Raw genomic sequence first — 15,176 nt, forward strand, 5'->3', positions numbered from 1 at the left:
TGTGCGATAGGAAACCAGCCCACCAATATATTTGAGTTTTAATTAGAATGGCTGGAAGGTTATCTGGTCCTGCTGCACGAGATAAATTCAGCTTCTTAATTGTTTCTTTTACTTTCTCTATATTAAAAGCTGCTTTTAACTCTTTCTACGGAGACTGTCCAGATCGATTTTTCCTTATTTGTTTCCAGGTTCCTATTTGCTTTGTATAAATTACCCAAGTAATTTACCCAAGTCGCCTCTTCCACGACACAGCTCATATTTCCCGGTGTCCTTCCTGCAGCCTCCTGTATCAACCTCCAGAACCCTTTTATGTTTTTAATTTCTATTGTTTCTAGAAGGTTTCCCCAACATTTTTCTTTATAAATCCTTTTCTGTGTTCTTACTAAGGTTTTATATTATTTCTTCAAGTTGAGCAGAACTCTAAGTTTCCAACTTCATAGCGTATCCGCTGCCTCCGCTCTATTTTCCGAATAGCCCTTAAACCACCTGGGTTGCCTTCTTTGGTTATGTTGTTCTTTTACCTTAGCCTGTTTTTTATCGTTTAAATGCACTCTAAGGCATTGTACCGCCTGTGCTATTTTGTCCACGTACCATATTACCTGCTGTCCTTCAACGCTATCCTTCGTTAGGTTTTGTTGAAAGCTTGCTAATTTCTCAACATATTCTTCTGTCAGTTTTGTAGTCAGGCGCTTAGGGTATTCCACATTTTGGGGTATCACTCTCTCACATGGGCTTGTAGGCCCCTTAAATATTCGAAAAACAAAGCATAGTGGTCACTATCCGTGCGCTTGATTATCCAGAACTTTTTTTACCATGACATAGTTCCAAGCCTGAACACAAATATTATCTATGGGGCAGTGTTGATTACCTACTCTAAAGGTCTGTGCTGCGGGCGGTCTGGGTCCAACCTGCCATTTAGGCATATTAATCCTGTAGAACCCAGAAACGTCCCTAATGCTTCATCCTGATTGATAGTTAAACACATAGGAAATTTTGCTGAACCTATATTATTGGAGCTCAAAATTTCCTCGAACCAATGATCTATCTTTTCATAATTTAGTTTGTGATTAAAATCGCCCATCATCACCATTACCTCTATTCCATACATTTCATTTAAATTGATTATATCCTTTTTGAAAAGTCCCATTTCTGTATCATATTCTTTTAGAGAGCTCCATTGCATATATACATTTATAATGATCAGACCCTCCTCTTTCCCTTCGCTGCTCGAATGGTCTACCTTACAAACATAACAACCATTTGCATGATGTGCTGATTAACTTAATCTTTTTCGCTAGCCTGGTTGAAGTGAGGGTCATAATCCCACCTGACGGACGACCACATTTTTTTATTTTTCTGGCTAGTTTATGAATTTGAACAAACCCTTCAACCTGGGGTGTTGCCGCATAGCCATGTTTCCTGCAAAAAAATAATATCAACATACTTTGCAACGTGGTTTAAACTATCCACTTTTGTTTGCCCTCCCAATCCATTTATGTTCCATGATATTATTTTCAGGCTATGCGACAACTCAGTGTCCTAATCGATTTCACTAAGGTACCCTGATTCATTCAAGCCCCATGAGGATGTACTTAAGATACTATTATCCAAGTCCCAATTGCCCCAGTTTTTATTAGGCTCCAGATTCTCTACTGCTATGGTAATATTTGCCTTCTCACCACGACCCATTGCTACTAACATGTCAGTTCCTTGGATCCCTGAATCTGGTTTTGAACTAGAGCGGGCCAGATGTAGGTAAAAAATATTTACCGATTCTTAATTACCGAATTTTACCGATTCGGTAATTAAGAATCGGTAAATATGAAGGGTGGACATGTAGGTCCATCCAGATGTGTTTTTTACCGATTCGGTAAATATCTGTATTTACCGAATCGGTAAATACCGACCGGTAATGATCCATTCATTCCTATGGGCTTTGAAGCCCATAGGAATGAATGGGGCATTACCGGTCGGTATTTACCGATTCGGTAAATACCGATTTTGACATGGGTGCAGGGGGTGTCACTTTGACACCCTCTAGCACCCCCAAAAAAGGTTCGGGGGCCATGTGGCAGGCATACCTGCCCTAAGGGCAGGTCTGCCTGTCATATGGCACAGGTGTGCATGCACACATGTGCATGCACACCTGAATCGGTATTTTACCATCAAATTGATTTTGATGGTAAAATACCGATTTTGTAGGCCTTGTGGGACTCAGAAGAGTCCCACCTACATATCAATTTTACCGATTCGGTAAATATACCGGTCGGTAAATTTACCGACCGGTATATTTACCGAATCGGTAAAATTACCGATTTGCCCTGTTTCCGTGCCCCCTACATCTCAGTAGCCAAATACCGGTCGGTAACGGCCGAATTCGGCCGTTACCGACCGGTATTTGGCTACCTACATCTGGCCCCAAGGCAATATGACCAAACAAAGAAATGTTTTACCAAGCACTAAGCTGTGCACACCATCTAATACCTAGATTCTTTATTCAAAAACACAATAATTTGAAAGTGCACAACAACCACAAATTTTGAAAACAATTGTTTGGTGCAGAAAGAAGGTCTACGCGTTTGGAACCCACTTATTTTCTGGGTTCTGCTCAGGACCAAGACACTGTGAAACAAAGGAAAAAGAATTTTACTTTTAGAAAGCCTACTAGACTGACAAGCGCTACCACCATGGTTTTCGGAAAAAATCTACTTTCTGCCCACCTGAAAATAAAATACCAAAGGAAGTTGTTTTGTTTGAAAAAACTGTACTTTCTGCTATTTCTGACATGGAGAAAAGGACTAGATATGTGAAACAAAATATCACAAAGGCACAACGAGACGCCAAAGTCTCACTCAAAAATGATTTGTCGGTGACTATAAAACAGGCGGATAAAGGGGGTTCAATTGTGGTTTGGGGGATCACAGAATATACTTCTGAGGCTCTGAAACAGTTGAATGATCCTGAATGCTATAAACGAAGTCCAAAAGTTTTTTTTCTTGTTGTATTATCATTTGCCTTAGAAACCTACCCCATTCAACTGTACTCTTTCATAAATTATGAATTACTTGACAGTTGCATTTGGTATGATTATGACCTAACTGATACTGTTTCAGTTGTGTATTTTTTTAAATAAAAAATACCAAGCTTAATAAAGATAAAGAAATGCCTAATAAAGGCATGTTTGTGTAGCTTGACAGCAGTGAAGCTGTGCTGTGACTGATAGTAAGATGGTCCAAATGGATAATACAGGTAGGTAACTTGAAGAGCAATTGTATGTTATAAACAAGCGCAAAAACGTTGTTTCAATTGAACAAAGGGGGAATAATTCTTTTCATATAGCATCTTGATTGGTTCAAGGGCTATCCAAGCACCTAACCAATCACACCATGGCTACATTTAGAGTGGTCCCCCTCCTTCTCCTTTTTGAGTACATTTATAGGGCACCAAATCTTTCCAGCATCTGTGCTCAATGTTTTCAGTATTTAGGGTCGATCCGTGGAAATTGACAGTGACTAGTTTAGACTGCTATGCACATGCTGGGGGCTATGCATTTGTGTATGGTAATGGCTGGTGGACTTGCCTTATCTGTTTTGGGCTCAGTACCACAGCGTTATTGTTTTTGCTGAATTGGAGCACATTGTAACTCTCCTTACCTTTTCTAGGCAATAAGTCCAAAAGATATGGAAATCCCCACCCCAGATCACATCAGTTCGGAGACAGATGAAAGCGTGGCTAAAGACGCAGAGATCCCTGAAGAGAAAACAGTCCTTGAAAGCGTAGATGCTGTTGCTGTGCCACAGTGTGAAGAACCTTCTGACAATGGGCTTACAAACTCCATGGAAGGTGAAGCACCGAAAGAGTGCATTGTGCCTGAAGATGCTCCACCTGATGTGGTTCCTCAAATGAAAGATACACTTAAGGTGTCAGTACATGGTGTGCTAGAGAGTCTTGATGCCTACGAGGGCCTCAAGCAAGGTTCTGTCGTTCTTGTTGAACTTAAAGATGTTTCTTTCCAGCACCATGTCGATGGGCACAAGAGCCAATCAGATGAGCAGTCTGAAGAGTCCACAGTGGAGAAGGCTGTTGAAAGCAGCTCAGAAGAGGCAGAAACAGAAGCTCCGGCCAGGGAAAAAAGGGGCCTACGGAGAAAAGCTACGGGACAAAGGGGTAGACCTAGGAAAAGAGGCAGACTAGCAGCATAAAAGTGCTTTGGTTTGAAGATGTTCGTTCATATGATCTTTGAAACAAAGTACATTTAGGGTGTTTTTTTAAATCCTCTTAAAAGTTTGGAACAAACGTGTAAGTCTTTCTATAATAGGATTTTTGAAGTACATGCAGAACCAATCTGGGGTGTTGGGGAAAGTCAGTCATAGATAAATAAAGGAACCTACTGTTTCTTGTGTGTGAACATTCACATTAGTTCATAATAATGTAGTGTTTGGCAGTTGTCTTGTTTTTCAACTTAGTACTTGTGATTATCTGCTTGTGCTCAGTTTGAGATCATCTCTGGTGGTACATATGTTGTTTGCTTGTTGTCACTTGTAGATATCACCATCTCTTATATAGCAACACAAACTCCTTTTTCACAGCCACTGCAGCTAACTATTTACAGATGCGAGGTCAGCATTTTGGTGTTACTTTTCAAGTGGCTCACAGTTGCATTTTGGGACTATTGTGGGCTACTTTGTGGGACTATTGTGGGTTAAATTATAACACTGTGAACCAGACCTTCATATATTTTCACCCTGCTGAACCCAATAGTCCTCTAGGTGAGATTCAAACGATTCAGAACAATTAATAGGCCGACTTGCCTCAAAGCAACTGGGACTTTGAATTTTAAATAGAGGAGCATTCAAATTATTGGAAACTGTAAGGCTGCCTTCCCAAACACATAAACATAAAAGAAAATTGTCAAAGGAAGTCAGAGAAAGTGTTTGATCACCTTGAACATGAACAGCCAATATGCTCGAGGCTTCATCTTATTATCCAAAAGTTTTAGTGATTCGAGTTTGAGATGATTTGAATTGCCCAGGAGTACTGCCGGGAATGTTTAGTCAATATTCCTAGTATAACAGCCCATATAAATAAATTCTTCCAAAAGAAGTATTATATGTTTAGAAAAGTATCCGCCACACTGAGTTTAGGATTTTAGTTTTGGTGATATAATCACAAACCGGTTACTTAATGTTGTTAGGTTGGAGTTAAACACTTTACGAATATGCCTAGTTTTATTTTGGTCTCTTGAGAGAAGTTTATATTTTTACCTCAACCCCTCTATGTTTGTCACTATATCAAAATCATGTATACAGTCACATTTTGATATGTGTTGGTATGGATTTTAAGTGTTTGTTATTACATGCTCGTGTTCTTCTCCCATAAAGTGATGTTTGTTTTTATTTTTAATTTGTATTCTTCTTTGGGAAAAATGTTGTTCATTTGTTATTTTGGAATTAATTGTTTGCTTTACTGTTAAAGGTTAAAAGAAACATTTGAAGTTTTACAAGAACATCAGCGATTGTAATTCTGAAATAAAAATGTTGGATTTATAAGGTTAATTGACTTTTTATAAGTTAAACAACTGAAGGGAGCAGGCACTGTTGTGAAGTTACAGCCTTTGCTAATGAAAATGTGATTGAAAAATCACCTTTGCACGGTAATTTGCATAATAATTGCCCTTTCATTAATGCACAGTTCAGCTTGTACTCTTCTCATGATTCTTTTGCATAGGTTATTTGATTGATGTGAGAAATTGAGTTGTTGGTTGAGTGGGGTGTGAGCCCTTTTCAAGCAACAGCCACAATCCTTGATAGAGTTCACCACAATTTTCACTAAATTATCCTGTGCTTAACCCTCTGGTAATTTGGCACTAAAGCATTCAGGCTTAACTTAGAAGCAATGTGTCAAGTATTTATGCAGTATGCAAACATAAATAAAGTGAAAACAAAGCCCAAGAAAAATACAACAGCAATTTGGAAAAATAGAGTAAAATGTAATAAACTATTTGACACCAAAATGACAATAATCCAGTCAGAAGAACCAGAGATATGCAATTTCAAAGATTTACTGTAAGTATGGCTCTTTAAAGCACAAATCAGCACTTGTGGTTATCTGGCCATGCGAGACTGGGCGAAAGTCACAAGTTCAGGCCGATCACGATGGGCATGGGCCGCATACAGGAACCAGGTTAGTCCTGCTGAAAAAGTTACCTTTTAAATTCCAGCATGAAAGTCCAGCATGAAGAGTTTTGTTCGCGGTGAGGAGGCTACGAGGAGGAGGGAGAGCGTCACGGATGGGCATTTCTGTCAGGCGTCGTATATGGTCATTGCTGTAGTGCAAAGATCTTGTTGGGCATCACAGATGGTCGTTGCTGGAGATTCATGTTGGCGGGCACAGTGGGCTGTCAATGCTGTAGTGAGAAGTGCAAATCTTGTGTTGCCGGTCATGGCTAACGGTCGCTGTAGCGTGATAGCGTGAAGAGTTGGGGTTCATCGAAGATTTGCATTGGCGGACAACAAGATTTTGCCACAAACTGGCTCATTTGCGGTTGCAGAGAGACCAAAACTTCAGGATTTCATCTTTCCTTCAAGGAGGAGCTTGACCGATGCCGCACCAAGGGTCCAGGACCTGGGAGGCACCTCCTGGGGATCAAAAACTCATTCCACCAGATGCCAGCAGTGCTCAGGCTGGTCCAGTTGCAGCAGGTCAGCTGAGTAGTTGCAAAGGGGCCTCCAGAGCTTGTTGTGTACATGTAGTAAGAATAGGAGGTCAGTCGGCTGGCCCTTAGAGTCACTTTAGCCTGGGTTGAAGGGTGCAGGTCGAAGCTTCCTTCTCAGACAGCAGGGCAGACATCAAGCAGCAGGGCAGTTATTCTTTAGTAGTATCTAAACGGGAAAGGAAGGCATCCTGGGAGTTCAAAGCCGCCCAGGCCTGATGTAGTCACAACAATAAACAGAAACCTTTGCCCACCTCAATGGTCAGCTGCACATTGACCACACAGTAGACAACATTTTTATGGTAAAGAAAGAGAGGCAAAGGAAACAATAATGGAAGAACAGATTCAACATTAAACAGATGCTCGTGGGTCTTGGTTATTGAGGTAGTATTTTTCTTTATTGTGTATTTCCAAGATGGCGCAGCCAATGCGTTTCATCTTACAAAGGCTTCATCAGGGTAAGAAATCTGAACCACTGGGAAACACAAAGTTCTTCTTGACGTAAGATAAAAGGTTTTTTAGTCTGAAAACACATGCAATTCAATATTAAGTCTTGATGACTAAAATGTTTTGATCATTCAGGTGCCAAAGTGTGAATCTTCCGATTAAAACAATTACAACATGCGTTCAGATGGATAAATCATAGTACGATCCTGTGTTTCACATGTACAAATCACTTCTAAATGGTAATATCCAAAATGTGTTCCTCTAGAACCAGCATTTGCAAAAGAATCAGATACAGGTAACCCACTTCCAAGGCTTGTTGCCATCATGTATGGGCCGTGTACGGCACCACAAAACTCCTGTCCTGTTTTCCGAAGTGACCCCACCACAAGGCCTTATTTGCAGGTTTTTTTGTTTGGGGGGCTCAGGCACTGTTCCGAGTCCCAAGATGGCTGCCAACTCTTCCTGGACAAAGTGTTGGCAGCCAATTAGAGATTTGTTGGATCCATGGAGGATTTACGTGCCTAGATAGCTATATACATTTTTTCTTTAGTAACTCCAAAGCTACTGAATGTATTTGTACAAATTTTCTACAAAAGGCATTTTCTGGACCAAGAGCTAGCTTTCTGCCAAATTTTAATCTAATTTCCTTTAGCGGTCTGGCTGTAGTCGTTTCCAAAATCCCTAAGGAAAATTGCATGGGGAAAACGCGGTTTGGGACCCCCCTTTTTCTCAGCACCCACTTAACAAATCACCCTGAAACTTTCCACACAGCAGCTAAACTTAGGTGCATGAAAATTTTGCGACAATTCATCAAACAGCGCCACAGTTATTAGCACATCAAAAACGCATTTCCTATGGTAACTAGGCCCTAACTATAACTACCTACTTGTGTACGTATGTGTAGATATTTATATTTATATATATATATATATATATATATTCCCGCACTACAACTTTACCTTTCAAAAAGAAGTAAGCTCGAGCCCAGATTCTTTAGCGTGAAGTTTTATTCACCACACAGCATGTCAAACAACACCCGACGCGTTTCGGTGCAGCCGAAGGTGCACCAAGGTGCGGCTGCACCGAAACGCGTCGGGTGTTGTTTGACATGCTGTGTGGTGAATAAAACTTCACTCTAAAGAATCTGGGCACGAGCTTACTTCTTTTTGAAAGGTAAAGTTGTAGTGCGGGAATATTACGAGGGTCGCCTCCTCGCTCGAGCCCGCCGTCATTGGAGGCTAGGAGACTGGCGAAAACTTTGTTGATCATATATATATATATATATATATATATATATATATATATATATATATATATATATATATATATATATATATATATATATATATATATATATATGATCAACAAAGTTTTCGCCAGTCTCCTAGCCTCCAACGACGGCTATACATATATATATCCATCATCCTTTGGCTCATTTTGAAATGAAATGAAATGAAATGAAAGAGGGATTTATAAAGCACATGGCTGCCCGGGAGCGTCCCAGCGCTAGTGCTGGCGGTAGTGGGAAGATGAATTATGGGAACAGCCAAGTTTTCAGAAGTTTGCGAAAGGTGGAGTGGTTGGGTTCGGCGCGCAGGGACAGGGGAAGGGAGTTTCACAGTTTGGGGGCGTTATAAGAGAAGAGACGACCTCCTGTGCGAGCCCTCTTGATTCTGGGTATAGCGGCTAGGTGGAGGTGGACGGACCGCAGATTTCTAACGACAGTGTGGGGTCTGATCATGTTACTTAGGATGGGGGGCCCTTGCCGTGGAGGATTTTGTGGGTTGTGCATTGGGTTTTAAAGTGTACTCTCTCCTGAATGAGGACCCAATGGAGAGCTTTCAAAGCAGGTTTTGCTGAGCTCCTATTGTTTGTGCAGGTTAGAAGTCTGGCTGCAGAGTTTTGGACGACCTGCAGCTTAGCGATGACTTTCTTGGGGGCCCCCAGGTAAAGGGCATTACCGTAATCCAATCTGGACAGTAGAAGACCCTGGATAAGGAGTTTCCTGGAGTCTGGGGGAAGGAGGGGCAGGATTTTGCGGGTAGTCCGGAGGATGCCATAGCAGGCGCCAGCAGTCTTCCTGGCTTGTGTGTTGAACGATAGTTCCTGATCAAGCCAGATTCCCAGGCTCTTGATGTCCTTTTTAGGGGTTGGTGCGGGTCCCATGCAGGGCGGCCACAGAGTAGTGGGTAGAGAGAAAGATTGGTGTCCCAGTATGAGAATCTCTGTTTTGTCAATGTTCATTTTGAGGTGTGAACTGTCCATCCAGTGGGATATGTCTTGAAGGCAAGAATGCAGGTTGCTTGGTGACTGGTCCTGCTGGCTCAGGGAGACAACGAGCTGGGTGTCGTCAGTGTAAGTCACCAATTTCACCTCATAAGGGGTGACTATTTTATCCAAGGGGGACATATAAACGTTGAATAATGTGGGGCTCAAGGAGGAGCCTTGGGGGACTCCGCAATGTACCGGGGTCACGCGAGATCTAGAGGTTCCCTCGAGTACTTGGAAGGATCGGTTTAGAAGAAATGATTTAAGCCAGGATAGAGCGGACCCAGAAATTCCGAGACCCTTGAGCCGATGGATCAGGGTGAGGTGGTTTACAGTGTCGAAGGCTGCGCTCAGATGCAGGTGGTACAAAGGGGGGTGGTGATGGACGGAGCATCTGAACCAATCAAACACTCACACCCAGTCAAAAGATCTGGGTTTGACCCATCACCGTTCTTTAGCCCACTCTGCCACCCCAGTTCAGACATGGCTATATGCAAATCAGTCTGACCCGAACTGTCCAGCCCGAACAGTCCAGCCAGAACTGCCAGGCCATACCTTCCCTGGACCGGAAACAAGCTTCCCAGGACCGGTTTCTGGCATTACATACAGCCGTCTTCAGCCCGGCTTGCTTGAATCCAGTGGCAAAGTGAGCACGGGACTCCCGTCTGAGCATACCCTGCCACACTTATCGCGGCCAAAAGCGGTGATGGACGGCGCATCTGAACCAATCAAACACTCACACCCAGTCAAAAGATCTGGGTTTGACCCATCACCGTTCTTTAGCCCACTCTGCCACCCCAGTTCAGACATGGCTATATGCAAATCAGTCTGACCCTGTGCCAGGTGGATCACTGCCACTGATCCTCCTGAATCGAGGATCTTTCTAGCCTCCTCCACTACCGCAATCAGTGCGGTTTCTGTGCCTTGGCCCGGGCGAAAGCCCGTCTGAAAGGGGAGGAGTAATCGGTTGGATGCCAGGAAGGCTGAGAGCTCTCGGTTGACAAATTTTTCGGCCACCTTGCTAATTCCGGGCAGCAGTGAAATGGGCCGAAAATTACATAGCTCAGAGGGATCGAGGTGAGGTTTTTTCAGGAGAGCTTTTACGATCGCCCTCTTCCAGCTCCCAGCTCGGGGGGGACGATGCCTTGTAAGAGAGAGGTTTTGATTAGCTTGACCAGCGGGGGGAATGATGGTGGGTGCAACCAGTCTTAAGATTTTAGGTGGGGCAGAGTCCAGGGGACTTCTGTGGCTTTCTGCGATGATGCGTGACCCTGCAACTGAGCCTCGTCGCCGTAAATATGTCAAACACTTCCCTTCCCTGAACAAGATCTCGGTGGAGACCGAAAAGCGTTGAATTTCTATTTTGTTCCTAGTACAAATCCCTTTTGATTAAATAAAATATCATGGCTTGTAAAAACCTGATCCAGAGTGCGACCTATTCTTTTCTTCCACGGAAGGGAAGTGTTTGATATATATGCTTCACAGCTAGTTCTGATGACAGCACACAGCATGATCTTGAAGCTTGCAGGCATGCACTAGGTCAGAAGTGAAGTTCATACAGCATGCACAGGATACTTGCTGGTGCAGGCCAGAGACTCGATGGCACATGTGCCAATGATTGGCTAATAGTCACTCAGTTCCTCCACGTGACTACCCATGGTGCAGGAGCATAAAACCCTTGATTGGTGCACACTTTTCCTTCTGAAATCGGGCTGCTTGACACAGGTCAGTACTTCTCCCTCATTAGCCACGCTATCTGTTGTCTTTTGAGCACTGGTTCACATTTGTTCACTCACAGACTATAATTTGTCCGTCTTAGAGGTAGCACCAGTTAAACCTAACCACTGCACAACCTACAGGCAGCACTTCGGTACTGTCATGGACAGCAACACCTATTTCCCCTTCTAGGATAATAGGATGTCAAGCTGACACCAGGGGTTGCCTATTTCAAAGTCTGCGGTTCCAACCATTAGGCCACATCTCCCTCCCAAGTTCAATCATTCTCCTTGTGCAGTGTAACAACAATTTCCTCCTCTTCATTCTTTTCCGTGAGTAGACTTCTTCTACAGATACTGTTTACCCAGCCCAGCAGAAAAATACACCCAATATGATGCCCAGAGTCCCAGAATGCCACAAAAGAGGAACTCACGCCAGTCACTTGCTGTTTTTATACTTTTGTGAAGCAGCAGATTTGTGCCATTTCAGCAGAGGTAGGAATATTTATTCTACCCTTTGCGTTTATTTCTACCTTTTTCTTTTTTATTTTTTTTCTCGTCATCTGCCCCTGCTGAGACGGCTTCATTTGTCTCAATCATCTCTGAGGCATCTCAACGCTGCAGTCTGGCAGGATTGCTCCAGTGACTTTGATATCGAAATCCAGCTATCAAGACGTAATTGGACCCTAAAATCTTATGGTAAACACTTGAAGAATTTTGAGTCCCGGTGTATTACTAAGGGTCTTGTAGCATCCTTGCCAATGGTGACTTGTGGAATCATGGGCCAGAGTTCCACTTGACTCATATTCCATTAGGAGTCAATTGGCCCAGGCTCTTTTACGATATGGATTTGATTCACTTCGTGCTGAATAAATACATAATTAATCTACTCCGTGTGACCTTCTTTTGGAATGTAACACTGGCGACGATCAGTACAACTCACGTAAGAGCCTGTAGCGCTGCCTGAAAATAATTCTTCGTGGCAGATCAGGAATTTAACAGGTCATCACGACGCTAGCAAGATAAGTGAAGAAGCCGGATTTCCTGTTTGTATAGAGAAACCCTTTCACTGACATCTTCTTGTATGCAGTCGGATGTTTACGAGATGTTTTAATGCTATCGTCTTGGTCGTGAGTAATTGAGGTTAATTTCAAATCATATTTATTGCGTGACTGTTCTCAAGGATTTAAAGCATTTTTAAGAAGCGCGAGTGTATCATTTAGCTCATGCAGCCAAGCGAGTGGGAATTGAATGATTAATCTTCAATTGGCAGCAACAATTATAGTAAATTACATCTACAACTGTGATGAAAGCCAAGCGCGAGCGCGGAAAAAAGCTGAGCCTGTAACTGAAAGTAAACATCTTCTGAGAAGAGCGTGCATTCGAGCGTATAAGCAGTACTGGCAATTATCACAGTGTGAAGCGCTCGAGATCGAGCAGCAACAATGGTAAAAGGCTCGTGCTGGAGATTGAAAGTAAACACAGCTTTTGCCGCAAGTGATTTCAGCGTGTATGACAGTGCGCGAAGGCCAAGTGAAAAGTAAACACTTACAAGTGTGCGAAGTCCTATTGGAAAATAAACATCAACGTGAGACTTTGCAGTGCGAGCTCAGTCTTTACGTGTGCTCAAGCGTAAAGGGAGCCGGGAGTATAAAATAAACATTGTGTTCAAGCCTACTCAATTACAAAGTAGACACATTCAGCTGAGGACATATTAATCAATTAAACACTCATCTTCTACCTTCAGAGTGTGCCGGTTTCATTCAAGCATTCAACACTTGTAATGCATGAAGAGTTTTTATTGGCTACAGCATTTCTTGCATATATCTTTTTTTTATATAGAATGTTGCTAATTTGCTATTACATTTCCTGTATACTTTCATAAAACAAGGCCAATTTTTCATTTAAACAAGCCCAAAGACCTTCATAACGACAATTTACCCATTTTTTTCTCTCTTTCTTTTCATTGTGCACACATAACCATTATTTATTTAAGTGTTATATATATACACATTGTATTTTACTTAATTTGAAATTGATGGTTTTGTTGCACCTGTACCTTTCTTACCCAATCCAGGTGATCCTGAAAACAATGGAAAGATGAATTTTTAGCATATCTAGAAGCTTTTGGAGGGGAAGATTATACTAGTAAACGTAAATTTGCGATTCTTAAACATTCTTTAGGTACAGAAGGAAGACGGGTTTTGAGTCTTTTACCACCTGTCCTTAATGATGATAACGATGATGATATGGACGTGTATGACATGGCTATTTCTCAGTTAGATCTGTTATATATAAAGAAAACTAATGAGGTAGTTGCTAGGCATACATTTCTAAGTAGAGCACAATTACCCAATGAGTCTGTTGATTCATTTTTGAATGGGTTAAGAATTTTAGCTGCAAAATGTAAGTATGGCAATTTTCAAGATCAAATGTTACGAGATCAACTAGCACATAAGATTGGAGATACTAAGTTACAAGAAAAATTACTAGCTGCTAAAGATCTCACACTTGAGAAAGCACTTGACATTAGTCATAGATTTGAAGAGATGAAAATAGGTATGCAAGAATTGTCTGCAAAATCTACTTCTGAGGTACAAATTGTAAAAAAAAAAGATGAGTGATATTAAGGTAGAAGATAGATCTTCAAAAGAGGTTATTACTAGTAAAGAGAACACTAAGTTTAATACGCAAAACATGAGAAAAACAATTATATTTGTTTTAAATGTGGAATACCGGTTCATTTGGCTAACGACAAGTCTTGTCCTGCTATTGGTCAGATGTGCAGATTCTGCAGAAATAAAGGTCCCTATTCTAGAATGTGCAGAAATAGGAATACATTTTCCAATAAACCTGCTCAGATCAAAGAAATATCTCAAGAACCAGAAGTTTTGGATGAGGAACTTATGCTGTGCATTTATGAGGTCAATGATAAAAGAAAAGATTCCGCATTTTGTGTCATCAATGTGGACGGTATATATATAGAAGTAATGGCAGATTCTGGTGCCCGTCACACATTAATTGGTGATAAATACCTTGAAAAATGTCCCAATATTGAATTATTGCCTCCTGATATAAAACTGGTTGGTTATGGGAACAGACCCATTGATGTTTTGGGATATTTTGTTGCGAGAATCAATTTTAAAGGCATTACTATAACTGCTAACGTGTATGTTGTCAAAGAAGGTTCTTGTCTATTAGGATGGCCACAACAAAGGGATCTGCTCATCACTTTAGATCCCAACCATTCTAAACAAGTGTTAGGTTACACTGATTTTATTGCTCAAGTTCAAGACGATAAGGTAACTGAGTGGGAAAAATTGTATCCAGAAGTTTTTGCATCTAAACTGGGTTTACTAAAAGATTTTGTTCATAAGATAATCCTGAAGCAAAATAGTACACCCAAGGTCCATAAGGTTCCAAGTGTTCCTTTATCTATGAGACAAGCAGTAAAAGAAGAATAGGATCGATTGTGCAGTTAGGACATAATTGAAGAGATCGAGTCATCCGAGTGGTTGTCTCCGGTAGTTGTTGTGCACAAACCTAATGGAAAAATCAGATTATGTATTGATTTGAGAGATTTCAACGAGTGCGTGTGGGTAGATCGGCACCCGTTGCCTAATATAAATGAGATGTTTTCAGTTTTGAAAGGGGCTACTGTATTTTCGACCCTGGATCTATCTAATGCCTATCACCAGATTGCTTTGCATGAAGATAGTAAACCATACACCTCTTTTATTACTCTGAGGGTGCTTTTAGGTACAAAAGGATGCGAGTTTGGCCTAATTTCAGCCTCAGCAGTGTTTCAAAGAGTGATGCCACAAATTGTTTAAAGATGTCAAAAATACATTGTATTTTCAAGATGATATTTTGGTCTTTGGAAACAATAAGCAAGACCATTCTGAAACTTTATGTAAAGTACTGAGCATATTGCGGAACTGTGGAATGACTCTTACTAAGGAAAAATGTAAATTTGAAAGGAGTTCTGTTAACAATTTAGGACATAACATTAGTGGCAAAGGTATATCACCCAA

The 15,176-nt window shown here is 41.5% G+C and overlaps 1 protein-coding gene across 4 annotated transcripts in view; it reads left to right on the forward strand.

Moving 5' to 3' along the window:
• Positions 1 to 5,555, forward strand: part of FAM169A (family with sequence similarity 169 member A) — a 502,597-nt gene extending 497,042 nt beyond the window's left edge. For all 4 annotated transcript variants that reach the window (XM_078675250.1, XM_078675251.1, XM_078675252.1 and 1 more), the window contains one exon: positions 3,663 to 5,555. In XM_078675250.1, coding sequence (XP_078531376.1) covers positions 3,663 to 4,202 — 540 coding nt within the window. In that variant the 3' untranslated portion in view covers positions 4,203 to 5,555. The remainder of the gene's footprint in view (positions 1 to 3,662) is intronic.
• Positions 5,556 to 15,176: the final 9,621 nt, after the last annotated feature.

Source organism: Lissotriton helveticus, chromosome 2_1 (genome assembly GCF_964261635.1).
Source record: "Lissotriton helveticus chromosome 2_1, aLisHel1.1, whole genome shotgun sequence".
NCBI classification, from domain to species: Eukaryota; Metazoa; Chordata; class Amphibia; order Caudata; family Salamandridae; genus Lissotriton; species Lissotriton helveticus.